Source organism: Synchiropus splendidus, chromosome 5 (assembly GCF_027744825.2).
Source record: "Synchiropus splendidus isolate RoL2022-P1 chromosome 5, RoL_Sspl_1.0, whole genome shotgun sequence".
NCBI lineage: Eukaryota > Metazoa > Chordata > Actinopteri > Syngnathiformes > Callionymidae > Synchiropus > Synchiropus splendidus.
In genome coordinates, this window is record NC_071338.1 from 4,133,864 (window position 1) to 4,149,600 (window position 15,737).

At 39.7% G+C, this 15,737-nt stretch overlaps 1 protein-coding gene across 2 annotated transcripts; it reads right to left on the bottom strand.

The window, feature by feature from the left end:
* Positions 1–2,229: 2,229 nt before the first annotated feature.
* On the bottom strand, positions 2,230–8,911 carry casp7 (caspase 7, apoptosis-related cysteine peptidase). Of its 2 annotated transcripts, XM_053865008.1 has the most exons (6): positions 8,788–8,911; positions 7,982–8,133; positions 7,784–7,912; positions 4,692–4,867; positions 4,009–4,147; positions 2,230–2,600 (listed from the first exon to the last, which is right to left on the bottom strand). In XM_053865008.1, the coding sequence occupies exons 1-6, from the start codon at positions 8,820–8,822 to the stop codon at positions 2,374–2,376; spliced, it is 858 nt and encodes a 285-aa protein (XP_053720983.1). In that variant the 5' UTR covers positions 8,823–8,911; the 3' UTR covers positions 2,230–2,373. The 2 variants fall into 2 exon arrangements, with proteins under 2 accessions (XP_053720983.1, XP_053720984.1); XM_053865009.1 differs by lacking the exon at positions 7,784–7,912.
* Between the last annotated feature and the right edge of the window lie 6,826 nt (positions 8,912–15,737).

Below are 15,737 nucleotides of genomic sequence, written 5' to 3' on the forward strand. Positions count from 1 at the left end.
TACAATACAGCTAAGATTACACTTTCTATGAAAATACACCTAAGGTCTTCATGTAAGAACATCTGTAGGAATGCAAGACTCCTGTCTGGTGCATTCAGTAGGAAAATTTCAGATTTTGCAGATGGCTGTATGGGAATAATTATATTTTCCTTGTAATTATATGAATCAAAGTATCTTTTAACATCAAGTAAACTCCTTTATAATGTTTTACCTAATGAGAGAATGAATCCAACAGATGCAGTTATATTGGGTAATTTCACCCTGTATGCATGAAAGAATGTGTGAGGGGAAAGAGTGGGTCGTAATTGGCAGGATCATCTGGTATAAGCGTCAAGGAAGGAGTATTTGGGGATCATCGGTGGAGGAAGAGGATTGATGATGGACCAAGGAGTCAGACAGAGACCAGATGAGACAACAACCAACAAAAGCAAGCCAATCAGAAGAATGCATCAGGTTGTCTGTTTTACAGCTACCACCAATAAAAAACAAAATTTGGGAGGATTCATCAACATCGCTCTGGACCAAGTGGAGTCCACACGACATGCGGAATTTGACCCATGGCAACCAGGACCTAAGGAGACCAGGACCAATCTGTAGACTGTGCCTTAAAAGATGGACTGGAAGCGTATGAAAAGGGTCAGGCCCAGATAGTCTTTGTCTCACTGCACCACTTGAGCTAAGGCTAAGTCAGGCGTAGTTGCAGATCCAGAAGGTCTGGTAAGGGTAATTAGACTCCTCTGTCAGAGAATAAATTCTTTTTTATTTAACTTGTGGGTTTTTGGTAGTCACTCTCACAAGTAAACGATTTGTGTTTCCCTACAGCTGATAAGGTCATCGTCCATCTACATCTGAACTGATCTAAAGGGGCCTCCCTGTCTGGAGATTTTGGTGTCACGATGCATGTTTACCCCAGGTGACGTCACTACTGAATGACATCCCAACAAGTCTTTTGTGCCGTCTTTCTCTGCAGAATGCAGTATACACAGTATATACTATATAAATTATATGCGTACAGTATATCTCGCTACAGTACCACAAACATAACCATTAAAATCACCAGATTAACGTTTCCAATTCATCGAAAAACAAATACACTACCAGTCAAAGGTTTGGACACACCTTATCATTTGTTATTTCTTTATTTTGATTACTTTCTACATTGTAGATACGGGATGAAAACATTAAACAAGAGAAGTAGGTTACATGGAGTTATGTAGTTAAGAAAATAATGTTAAATCGTAATCTAAAATGTGTTTTTTTTTATTTTAGTTCTGAAGTATATACTTTAGAAGACTCAAAGTAGGTACCACTTCCTTTGTAGACAGCGCAGCAAACCTTTGGTCTTCTTAATGGTCTTCTTGAGGTCGTCACCTGCTAGAAAACCGTTTCAAGTGACAACCTCATGAAGCTCATCTCAATAAAGTCGAGTGTGCGCAAAGCATTGATCAAAGCAAAGGGTGGCTATTTTGAGAACTCTTAAAAATGTTTAGAGTTATTTCACACTTCTGTTAACTGCATAATTCCTTGTGTTCATTGACAGCTTTGATGCCTTCAATGAGAATATGCACGGAGATGATAAATAAATAATAAATAAATAGAAAAAGAATGTTGTGGCAAAACTTCATGAAACATTCACAAGCATTTTTCTTACTCTAAACAGATTACAGACTACTACTAATTGGTGGTAAAAATGTTTCCACAATGAATTGCATCGATGTTTGCTTGTGTATGATACTATTACTATCAAATTGGCATCTACTCAATATATTGTAGATTTTGCACCTTTTTGCCTATTTGTTTTTAAAACTTAAACACAAGAAAAAACATAATAAAATAATTGTGAATGTTTACATATGTTTCTCATTTTAATATATTTGTGTTCTTTTGCATGCATGCATAGTTTTCATTTGTCATTTGAACATGTTGATCGGAGTATGACGTGGTAACGACACCTTGCGTTCCCTTTTTCTTGTCTCTAGTAACTCAAATGACATAGATGTCTTACACAAATCTTGCTCACATGCCTGAGCAATATTCATCAAGTTGTGGACAACAGAAAGTGGAGCTTTGACCATTCACAGATTAAAAAAAATAAATATTGGTAATAAAGTGACACACTTTGGAGATTGCCAAACTTAAAGGACAGGCAGCAAAATGAATCATCCATGATATAATAATGTCAAAAGAGATCAATTGAAATTTGACACTAGTGGTCAATTCCAGCAATTTCACCATCACATGAAGATAGCACAGAAGAGTTCTTTCCCCCACCTGAATGTGCTGTGTCTGATCCCTGAATCCTATTCTTCTTAACTGGTACCCACATTAGTATGTCAAGTCCACGGGGGCCTATGTAAATCTGTTGAGCAGCAATCAGTTAAAGTACAGTTCTTTGGTCAGCATTGAGACAACACATGGGATCTGTTTCTTCTCACTGAAGCGAGGGTCTTCAGACCAGGACTCAAAGCTAGTGGCCACCGTGTAGTTGACACGCGTAAGTATCTGCATGATCTCCAGTTGTTTTCCAAACTCACTGAGGACGTTACACAGTGCCTGGACAAACCAGGAGCCACGTCCAGGGTTCCTCCAGGAGTAATAGCCTGTGGAATAAGCAACTTTCATTAGTCAGCAAGAGTTGTTGGTAAACATATCATGCACAAAATTGTTACACTTGAGCCAGTCAAACAAATTTGACTTTCATTGATTCAACTATATTTTTAGATGTCTGAAGGAAAGAAAAAAGTGAACAGAGAAATGAAAGAGAGTGCAAATAAAAAGATCTAAAAAGATACCACAAACCAAAAAAAAAAATGGTTGAATGGTTTTAAAGTGTGTGTTTTAAACATTAATACAGCAAGAAAAGCAAAGGAAAAAGCAAATATTCATTTAAAAAATAATGTTCCTGTTGCTCTTTCACAGTAAAATGTGACTAACATACTGTTTTATTATGAAACTTCTCTGGATTCTCATCAATTTTGACTGCCTGATTTCCTGCAAAAGGTTCCCTCAAGAAGGTGTTTCCGTGAATTAGCTGTGTTGAATGTGATTGTGATTTGGCATTTTTAATTGAATTTGGTGCGCTGACTGACGACACAAACTTTGGGTCATACAGATGATTTTTCTTATTTACAGTATACATTTATCTGTTACCATTTTCAAACATGGTCTTCAGTCTTTTGAAATATTTATCGAAGCAGAATACTTCCTTGAAGAAATGAGTGCGGCATAAGTGTTATCTCTTGACATTTCCAGACAGGTGAGTTAAAGTGATGCATGCGGCACCCAGAGTGTTGACCTTTGCAACCCAACCCCCGGGAGATTATTAAATGGCATTGTTCTGCACATCTGGTTGTACACTGCGAGTTAAGTAGGAGCATGATCTCACACTAATGCTGCCTTTATCCGTCAGGTGATATGGGCCTATGACTTCACTGACAATTGCACAAGGATACCTACAGATCAAGCCTTCCCTTGTTCTATAATACTCTAGCTCTTAAATAGATACGTAGAGCTTTTGTTCATGGTGCAAATTCTCCAAAAAGCAAGGCACAATGACCCCACCGCTCTGACTGGGCCCCCTCTTTTAAAACTGTAAGCATAGCGTTAAGCGGCGGCGAGCAGCTCTGTTTGTGAGAGAGCTCAACCCTCTGTTTACACAAGAGGGGCGCTTATATTATCCACACCAAGCATCGTTTTCAGCATCAGAGTCTCCAGGAACAGACCCTCATGTAGGGTTCAGAGTCACAACAGTAGAGATAGTTGCTTTTTGGAGATGTTTCAAAAAATTGGTTAATCATATTGACTGATAAGCAGATGGAACAACTGCCAATTGATAACCACTGTCTGTTTTTCTTTCCCAAAATGACACTGAATCTCATTTCAGTAATTCAGATAGATGAGCAGACATCTATGATAAGTTCATGTTGGACAACACTTTGAAATTTTTGAAATATTTTCTGTTTCAAATGAGTTTAATTTAAAAAATACAGTGATATTGCCATTGCTTACCTGGCACAGTTGAGTAGGCAAAAAGGAAGTCAGCTTCAACTGGAATCTTGTGTCTTGGATTTGCATCTGTCTCTAGGTTGTCATTTGGAGGACCAGAGTCTGTCTGTATGCCATCATCAAATTCTGAACCACGACAAGCCTAACAAAACAAAATACATTATGTTTGCACCATCTTAAAGTGACTTAGTAATGCAATATTATGCCAGAGCATAATTCTTTTTTTCCCCTACACCATTTCCTGTTGAGGTTTGTTTCACCTTTATTCCTAAAGCCTTCTTCTACCACAATACTATTTATGTGTAAATGTACTGCTGTTAGGAAGCCAGAAAATAGATGATACTAAAATGTATTTTGAATGGAAAATATCTCTTCAAAACTGACCATAAATCACAGAGTACAAAATGAAGTTTGTGGACACATTAGATAAACTAAACAACAATTATATATATTATTATCTATATTAAAACATGTTGATGAGCTACATTATCAAAATACTTCAACTGGTATTCATGTTGTATCTACAACTCATTAAAGTAAATCTTTTCATCAAAATTCCAGGGTGGACTTCTGTCACCCCTCTTGAGTCACATTGTTTTTCCAAAGCTCTGATGCTTTTTAATATTCACATTAACAGTTGCCGTGAACTTTAGTTGAAAAAAAAAAAAAATAATGAAAATGTCTACCTGAATAAAGAAGAGTTTTGGCTTCCCGACTAAGCTTTTGCACTTGTCACCCCTAAACAGTGAGGTCATGGACTTGATGGGCATGGACCCGTCAGTACCATAGATCATGCCCTCTTCGCCGTGACTCAGTAGAATGCAGGCGAAACACGAACTGTTACTGTGGTCCTCCTCCGAGGCTGCAGAGAACACACAAACTGTCATTTTCTCTTTTACAGTCAAATCACGGCATGATAGACGACTGTTCCGGTGTATCACACGGTGTAAATTTTATAACAGTGCAGTTTGCCATATACAAATGATGTACAACATTTTATAATATGCCCAGCCTTCAAGATCAGAATGTTTTCAATGTTTTACAAATAAAGTTTTTTGCTGCATCATGATTACCTCATTACATATACATTACATATACACTTCTGTTCGAAGTCCACTTCGCCGTTTGATCTTAAGAAGGTTCTAAGTAGTTTCAAAATGCAAAGTGCAAATGGCCAGTGACAAAAAAAAGACATTTGTAATAAACAGACATCTCACTGAACAAACAACAGTTAAAGTGCAAAGGTGACAGTGCACACATTTGGACTGGACCGAAGCACTACATGGCCTTGAGGCCAGACAGAGTACACACTGTAATGAAGTGCTTTAAAATGTGTTCCCACATTTCTAATGTGGGATCCAGTCTAATTTGCCACAACAAATTAGACTGGAGCGGGAAGATCCCTTTCTTTGTGTCATCTCTGTCGAAACTCTTGTGTTGACAATCATTGGGGAATTTTGTGAATTGTGTCTCAAGGCAGTACCTTGTGATTGGTCCAGGAATTGGATTGCGCAGTTCATTTCCAGATATAAGCAACATTGACACACAATAGAAATCTATCTTTCCAACCGTTCTTGCACTGTTGGATTTTATTTTAGAACCATCCTCCCGACAATGTTTGCAGCAATATTTTATTTTGCTTTGTTTTAATATCAAGTTTATCTGGTTGTTAAAGTAGCAGCTGTATTGGTGTTGATGAAATTCACAACAGGTGCACTTGATAGGTAACAATGACAAAAACCCCAAACAAGACTGGTTTTACATGTAGTGGTCGTTTCTCCCTGTTGATCGTCTTTGGCTGGTTTTCCACGAGTGCTGGTTTTGTCTTAAGTCAGTATGAGGCGATTCATTAACTGTATGGAAGTTGCACAGTTTGTCCTACTCCTCCAGATTTAATGTGTCTCCTAGCAAAATCTCATAACATGTCCTGATCACAACATCCTGTTTTGCCCTCTGTGCTCCCTGCCCAGCATCGCAGAGCTCGTCTAGTATTTGATAAAAAACACAAGAATTGGTAATACCGCCACTGATGCCCTGTACTTTTCACAGACGAGAGCACGTTCACCCTGAGCACCATATGTCACATAAGTGAAAGAGTCTTGAGAAGACAAAGAGAATGTTAATCTGCCTGCAACATCGTTCAGTATGACAGATTTGGCGGTGGGTCGGTGATGGTCTGGGGATGCATATCCATGGATACCTCTGCTGGCTAGAAAATGGTAGTCTGACTGCCATTAGTTATCAAGAAGAAATCCTTGAACCCATTGTCAGACTCTACGCTAGTGTAGTAGGTGCTGGTTTCCTCCGAATGCACGATAATACCCAGCCTCATGTGGCAAGAGTATGCAGGCACCACCTGGAGGATGACAGAATTGATACAATTGATTGGCCTTCACAATCCCTGACAATAGAACACCTCTGGGACATGATGTTTCGGTCCATTAGGCGCCGCCAGGTTGCTCCTCAGACTTTACTGGAGCTCAGACATGCTGTTACACAGATATGGGAGGACGTACCACAAGACACCATCCGTTTTCAGCCATGTGAGATGTCCCTTAATAGATCTCCAGATACCCACCTCTGCACAACCTATTGTTCCTGTTGAGGGCCAAGGACGCCAGGCAGACGGCCAGGTACCTGGCCTAGACAGAGTGTCACCCTCCTCAAAGCCTGTGCTGGTGTGAACCTCCGCAATCAGCCCGAGGATGCCGGAAACACCAACCGGATTTCAAGTCCGGAGTTAGATATAGTATGTTGTGGGAGGAATACTGGGGAACAATATTGTGGCCATAATTTCTGACTGTTGGCATCAACTGAACTGGCATGTACAGTGCTTCAGAATATATGTTGTGCAAGGAAGCGCGTTAAAATGAAATATGCCATTTAAAGCACCAGCACTTGACGGAGAATGGAGTTTTCCAGGCTCATGAACGTAAGACTGCTGGTTCCTCAGCAGCACACTTAACAACACCTGCCAGCCCAAGAAATAATCATGAATTTCACCGAGCTAGGTAAGCAGCCTTTTTCATATATATATATATATATATATATATATATATATATATATATATATATATATATATATATATATATATATATATATATATATATATATAATCTGGCTGTCTAATACTGACCTTTATGATTTTTGCCTCGCTATATTCTGCTCTATCTCATCTGTGCCATCAGAAAATCTGTAACATCTGTAAAAATTGACATAGTCCAGCCATGATTGTCTTCTATGACATGCCTCACATCCACATACTGTACTTGATGGAAACACCATTTCAACTATATTCTTTCTAGACATGACACCTCCTGATAGTGGGAGAAGCATTATATTTACTTCAGTGATGTGACAACAGGCGTGCTCCACTGACGTGGATGGAGAGTCATCAGTTGCCCCCACACAAATTTAGTAACCTGAGTGTATGGAAGAAAACATTTTGTGTCTAAATCCGATTTATGGCGAACACAAGTTTCAAATACAGTTCACTGCCATAGTTCACAAGCAAAAAGTGTGGGTCATCTGGATTTGAGTTGAGAGCTTGAAAATTTCAACTTTAACTCCAAATGAAAACTGCTGCTGCTACTACTACTACGACTACTGATGATGATGATAATAATAATAAGAAGAAGAAGAACAAGAAGAAGAAGAAAGGCTACTAGTGAGACCTGAAAAATATAGTATATTCATAGATTTACATTAAAATCAGAATTGCATTTCAAAAATAATTTCATTTAATCAAAGTGTGGTGACACATTAATTCTTTCAAACCTTCTCTGAGAAGTCGCTCCATCTTTTCACATGTCTGATCATTGTATATGAAGACATCGAAGCCCAAGCTCTGGAAGCATTTAAACAGCTCGCCTGCGTCTCTGTCTGTGCCATTACGTACATTCATCCCTGATAAGAAACTCTGTTCAGAACATAAACTGTGTTTGAGAAGAAATCTCTCTTTGGTGGTTACTGTACCTGTCTTTTCATCGAAGTTTTTGTTGTTAATAATGACGCACATCCCGACATGCTGAGGAGTCATCTTATACCGGAATGTTGGTGAAACAATTCTGTAATGGCTTTCAGAAGAGTAGTCCTGCTCTTGCATGTGGCCATCCCTGTTTGTCCGACTACAAGCACAGAGATATTTAATTTCAGTGGAAAACTACAATCAGAGCCTGCAGTATGAAAGTAAAAAACAGTTATAATCAATTAAATAAGTGGAAACTGTAATATGTTTTAAGCAATGTAGGTGGGCAAATAAATGAACTCGCAACACAGGAACAATACTATCTAAAACAACATACACCAACTAAAATACAAAATTAGACATTAATGTTATGGTTAATGTTGATTGCAGAAATTCACAAATATGTAGTTCACAGTTCGGAAAAATAATATTAGTAATATATTTTCATTTGGCACTACTACGTCTTACATAGAGATAAACAAGCATTAGTTAGCAAATTCTTCCACACCTGTCACATTTCCATATTTCCAAAGATTTATCCTAATGGACAAGTCAACCACAACTCAACTGAAGGTTTTCAATCTCCCAGCTTGTTCGAGAAGGACCCAGTTATCAGGTTGCCTCAACTAGAGAGACAAAGTCTGGTATGTATACCTGTCAACGAGGAACAGCCCGACCGTATTCTAACAACCATGTGATTTCTCCACCCATCCAAAAACCACAGCCACACACGGGAAGCAACAATAACAGCTGGCAATTCAAAGTGCTGCTGGGTTGCGCCGACTCAGGAATGACATAAGGATATTGGCCTTACCTGGGTTCTTCATTCAGTGCTACGCCACTCTGCATCAGAAGTGTGTTTATTATGTCTTGGTCCTAATTTTCCACAAAAAAAGAGTGTTTCCCTAAATATGTTGTATATGTGCTAGGATACTGACATGCTCTCTGCACTGGAAGGAGACCTGACTAGGTCATTAGGTGCTGAGGACAGGGGTGGCACACTGTGAGCTCCTGACTCAGCAACCACGCCGCACCACCAGTGTTTTCTAAAGGCCTATTCACCAACCGTTCACTCCTCTCTGAGGTCACACAGGGCAATTCCTGGCTCCTCTGCTGACTGACACAAAATCCTACAACAAGTATACTTCAACATCTCAATTTGGAACCTGAAAGCTAATAATATATGTACATGATATAAAGCTTATACAATAAGTGCACATCTTTTCAAAGTGCAAGCCCTGCAAAACTTTACAGTCTGTTATTTGAATTATTTCATAAATATGTTAAATCTGCTAATAACTCATTTCATCAACATGTAAATAAACTGAAAAGACTGATTTCTGAATTAAACCAAAAATATTTCTGCGTCACACCTTGGTAACTGAAAGTATCGAAAGAGAATTGTTGAAATTGTTGACAATTTGTCATCACAATTTGTCCTTTTCATTATGAGAAGCTATATATGATATTCCTACCAATATTTCTTTTTACTTAATTGGGTGCTGATTCATTCATTGAATGGCATATGAAAGTGAGACATATGAAAATGATGAATCTCATATTTACAATTGTACATCTTATACCCCATCATTTCAAAGCTGAAGCATTTAAGGGAACCATTTTTCTTTACTTTTTTTCTTCAGTAAAAATGTCTCTGTCATGTCCGCTTATTTTTTCATGCTTTTATTTTTGTGATTCCCGGAGGTTTCCTTGTTTTTCCCCAGCTTTTCTAGTGACACAGCTGGTGTGCATTTAGTAATCTGACTTCCACGGATGTCAACACCTCAATGCAAGCTTGTGTCGCCAGATGGTTACTTCGCGTTCCTACGGTAAACTCTTTCAAGACTCCACTCTCTTGTTTTGCCTCTCTGAATATTCTAAATTCTGTCTGCGCTTCATTCCCTTTTCATCCGCCTCCTTAGTTCTCATTCTTCTGGCTTTGTTTCTGCTCCACAATTATTCTCCGGTCGATCCGTGTGTGAGTGCTTTGTAAAGCTCACTTTCAGTCATCCGATAGATATCATTATTTCATTATTTGTGTGTGTGTGTGTGTGTGTGTGTGTTTTCCAGCACTGACTGTTTTCTGTTGAATGGGTGAGTTGATTTCCGACTGCGTATGTGATTTCCCTATTGGTCAGGCTTGATTATAATTCTCTCTTCTTCATGAAAGCACATTTTCGAATGTTGTGATACAATATGCTACACACAACTGGCCTGTCTCATTCCTGCTATTACGTTAGCTGTAGTTACAATAGTATAGTGTTTATATAGCCAGCAAAACAGATTAGCTTTGACATTAGCCACTAGCAGCTAACATCCCTGGCTAACGTCCGCTGGCATCAATTTTTTGGCATCAGCTATCAGACAGAAAAAATTGTTTAGCCGTCACTGTCATTAGCAGTCATATTGTTTTTGTATATATTGTACAAAACAATTAACGATCTCCTTTATTATGTTTCAGCACCCAAAAAACATTACCCGCTTTACGGCAGTTGTAAACATGATAAATGACCCTGCCCACCTGAACAACAGCTACAGTTGTCAGTATACCTTCCTCCTCCAAGAAGATAAGCATATAGATCAGAGCTTAAGAAAAACTAAATAAGGTTTTAGAAGCAACCAACCTATAAATATCTGCAGGTAATTCATGAACAGTCGCCACACCCGAAAGTTGATCTACAAGTCCAGCTTAACCACTGGTTTTCTGGTCCACTCTGAACTGCGAAGCTGAACAGAATGTCGCATTTTCTTAGATGTGTCCTTTATCATCACATCTTCATGGCATGGAACATCTGTTGGAGTTTCACTACCATGTTCTTTCTCTGTTTGTGTTCTTCCTCCTGTTCCCTGCTCACTTAGCCTGTCCTCCAACTTGGGAACCTCCTCTGTGACCACCTGAGGCTGCCTTGACTCCATAGTTTTCAGTAGATGCCTCCTGTTTCTTCTGAATACATCTCCATTCTCTGTCATGACAATGTAAGAACTAGGAGCAGCTTGTTGTAATACAATGGCTCTTCTGTCCCATGATTCTGGTCCCCCCATGCGAACCACCTCATTCTTCTGTCGAGGCATAATTGCGATTGGTGTATGATCATGACATGGCTTTTTGTATCTATTGTAGTCATTGAGTCTTCTTTTTCCACACATCATCTTTGTGATCTGGTGCGTTTGTGATGTATCTGGGGAGTCGAGAGCATATCTTGTGTCCCAGCAACAGGTCTGCTGGTGACTTGCCACCTACCAATGGCACTGCTCTGTACGACATCAGGGCCGTGTATGGGTCGGTATTGCTGTGTACTGCTGTCTTTAATAGCCTTTACACAATTTGCACCCCTTTTTCTGATTTTCCGTTGGCCTGTGGATAGAGTGGACTGGAGGTGACATGACTGAACTCAAACTACTGAAAGTAATGACTGGCATAGGCAGGTACATTGTCCGAAACCACTGTTAGTGGGATGCCCTGACTGGAAAAGATAGCCTTCAGTTTAGTTATTACAGCTCTTGTTGTGATGTTGAGTTTCAAGATAGTTTGAATAATAATCTATTACTTGCTAGTAATTTGTGCGTACTGCTCTCTGCAGTGAATGTGATACATACGCAAATGGATACCATTCTCCCTCATTTTCCTGGAGAAGGACGGCACCCAAGCAATCTTTTGAGGCCTCTGTAGAGACCTTTGTTTTGTTTTTCAGGGGGAAAAAAAACTGGGTTCTCGTGCCAGAACATGCATGTTCCAGCCATTCCACGTCATGCTCATGTCCCCATTTGAAACTCTGTCTCATGTTGTGGCAGCTTTCTCAAGTTCGCAGTTCTTACTGCCAATATAGTTCAGCATCATAGTTCAGCATTCCGACGGCCCTTTTCTGTCCTTTGGCTTCTCCATGTCATGTATTGCTTTGACCTTTGCCACATCTGGTATGACTCCATCCATGGTGATCTTGTTTCCCAGGAACTTTCATTGACGCCAAACTGACATTTGTCTCTGTTTAATTTGAGTCCATATTACTATATTTTCCCGATTGTCTCCTCCAGTCTGATGTCATGCTCTTCCTGCATGAAGCCTCACATAACCAAATCATCCACTTATACTAAGATTTGTGGGCGGAGCTTAATCCAAAGGGTAAATATTGATATGAGTACCTGCCAAATGGAGTATTAAAAGTGCACAGCTTTGCACTCTGTGCATCAATCTTCAGCTGCCAGAAACCATGTGAGGCATCCATCTTCGAAAAATATTTTTGCGCCAGCCATCTAACTGATTATTTCCTCCCTTTTTGGTATCTGATAATGTTGGCATTAAGATCCTTTGGGTTCATGCAAGCACAGAGTTTGTCACTGTTCTTCGATTTGACACACACCAAAGAATTGACCCAGTCAGTGGGCTCTTTTACCTTCCTTATGACGTTCAGGCTCTCCGTGCAGTCTATGCCACAGGAAGTCTTCTAGGTGCCTAGATGACAGATTGAGCATCCTCACTCAATTTGATGGAATATGCGAAGGGCAATGCTCCGAAGCCCTGAAAAACAGCTGCATATTGTGTCAAAGTATCTTGAGACAGCTCTGTACTGTTTAGCGGTGCACTTTTCCTGTTTGCATTTTCACTGATGGTGTAGACTCGCTTAACCATGCCCAAATACTTACATACATACTTTATGCCCCAGCAATGTCTCGATTCCGTCAGGTACAACAGTAAACATCACATGATGAAAAAGGTTTTTATGCTTGATTGTAAGCCGCCAGGTTCCTCTAGTCTCAATGTTGTGTCCATTATATGTTTTCAAAGGCAGTGCTTTGTTTGATATCTTGGGTCTCACTTTGAGATCCGCTGTTTCAATTACAAAGTCACAGAAAAAAAACTGAGTGCACACACGCACGGTCAACTAATTTTTAAACAGGCATTGTCATCGGCTACTTGAAGTCCTGCCTGTGTCTTCAAGGACCCCAGGGACAGACAAACCAGAGCACCTAGTTCTGAATGGGTAAGTTGTGCTGCCCAATGTTAATATAAATCATTTTAATGCTCCAGTACGGTCGTCAAACTTTGTATTTGTGTCGTGTAACTCTGGTTTCAGTTTCGTCTATTAGTCTATCTAGTGGCAGTTAAGCGTTGTTGGGTTTTTTTTTTTTTTGCTTTGGCTGGTCCTCACTTCTTCAACCCTCATTTTGAAGGGAAATAACTTTAAAAGAACTAGGTTATTATAATACGATTTTAGCAAGATGAAGGTTAACCATTTGTTTTGGACTTGGTTAAGTCATTGACGGTCCTCACTAAGTTAAGACTAACGCGTATGTGCGCACAAGTGTTTATTTATACATGGTCTAGTTCAGGGCTTTTTTTTTTTTTTTTGGCAAAATAGTAATAGAACTTCATTACTCTTGATTTCATGTGTGATCAATAACCATATTTAATCTACTCACATGTAAACAAACCAAAACCTTGTGAAATGACATGAAACCATGTGATCATTGCAATTTGTCATAGAAAAGTCCAACCAGCAGCAGAACCTGGTGCAAGTCATGTTCATCAAATGCACTAAAGAAAACAAAGAAAGAAATACACCTTATGCAAACTGTTGAGAAAATAGAAAAACAATCATTCGTTTGTGCTGAAATTTAATGAAAACGGACCAAGTTGGTTCGTGTTCATTACTAGTAATTGCTGCGCATGTGTTTCAGTTTTGTGCACTCAGAATAAAACACTTCAAGCTTCTGTGGATGTGTTATTGAGTATAAAAACATTTGTCAGTAACCTTAAGTGTTTATCAACAAGATGACCAACTGTGGGCGTTCAGAAGTGGACATTAATCAAGGTTTGAAGGTCACTCCTTCAGTCAGGGATTCACATTTGACCTTCATACTTACAGAGGTCATTGAGCACAACGAGACCTTTAAAACAATGCATTGATATTCTCAAAAATCAAGATCAGAACACAATTCCAGGCGTACATTCTGTGGCGAAAGCAGCTGTTGATGCTTCTTCAAATGTTCAAACCCCAACTTGGTCCATCAGATGGGGAAATGGCTGCTCCTACGAGCCTACGAGAATGCCAGTTTAAAAATAGTTGACCATGCGTGTGCGCGCATGCATGCACGGTGAATAAGTTTCATGTATTTCAACGAAAATACAACACATTCACTAAGTTGTCAGGAAACATTTACGCGCTAAATGCGAAGTTTGTAAAATTTCAGCAGTACGATGATGATGATAGTATGTGAATGCGCTGAAATTGGACCCCACTCTTTTTTTTTTTTTTCAGGAGCCGCATTTGGAGCCCCATTCATTTTTTGTGTCCCCATGCACAATGCAATAGATTAAATGTTCGTGACAGCATGAACGGATTGCCTTTGAGACCAGGTTGAGATTTGAGCTGTGTTGTCAGCATCGTCTCTTTCTTTCTCTCACTACTGGGTTCTCACATCCTTCGGTTTGGATGGAAGAGCGTGAGTCATGCCTCCTCCAAGGACCTTTTTTTCAAACGGGGAGATAAGTTATGTGCGACCAATGTGTGGAGTTTATCAGAAGAAAGGTGTTGATCAACTTCACATATAAGCATCATGTGGTTTGCTTTGTCACATCTCTCTCACATGGGGAGAAACAAGAGAGCTTTTTCTTTGTTAAACAAAGCAAAAAGAAGTATGTGAACAACTTTTGAGTTGATTGAACAAATTTAGCCCCCTTTGCAGTTATGCTCTTGGTGTTGGAGTCGAACTCCCACGTGAGAGAGGCAGGCACCAAAATGTCAAAATGGAATTTATGTCCAACAGGTGTCATTTATGACCCCTCCTCCTTCCGGAAGTAATAAACCCCCTTTCTTTTATATCGAGAGGAAATTAAAATAGTGGTGGGAGAGGGGGAAGCTACATCCTCTGTGCTGTAGCGGGGGATGGAGTCGGCTGCATCCTCTCAGTAGCAACAAATGGTTATGCACGGGTTGATGTGGCTTTGGGGGCTTACCTTAAAGCAGCAACGTGTAATATTTCGACATAAATAGATTATTTTCAGACTTCCTCAGATGACAAGTTTCATTTTGAACAGTCCAAAGTCCCAGAGTCAGACTCTCCAGCTCTCTGTTAAACGCTCCCTTGGAGTATGTAATTTTCCTGAGGCGTGTTCTCAGAGTGGGTCAGAGCCCAAACTCCTCCCCCATCACAACACTTTGCGGCAAAAGGGCAGGGCTACGTCGGCAGTGAGCTGAGTTCAATTTACGCCATGTCAGAAGCAAGAGTGAAGCAGTGAAGAGTCCAAGAAGAGAAAGCGTGAAACCTACAGAGCAAGATCTCTGACAAGCCTGGCGAGAACTGAGAGGTACCAAAGGATTTTCTTCTGATTCTGAAGTGGCGATGTTTCTACTCGACTTGTAAGTCAATTTTTTGTTCACCGCTGTCTCTGTTGTGTTGCCAAATTATCAAACAAATATCTATATGCTTGTTGTTTGTATGTAAGTATAGTGTATATATGTTTGCAGCAAAACAGATGTACTGTGGTGCTAAAATGGGATAGATATACTTTGTGTATGGTGAAAATAGTTTGATTGCTAGTGAAAATGACTTGCTCACGTTCTAACACAGTTATGGATGTCTGCTGTTTGTCATATTGTACAGAGTAGCGTACAGTGAACATATAGCTGGCAAAACCGATTAGCCTTGATGCTAATAAGGCTTGTAAGGCATTCTTTGTGCTTATTGCAGGTCTTGGGTGTGTTATCAAATGCGGGGAACTTATTTTTGAGATGATAACAAATGTGTAAGTGTCCGTTAGTCATT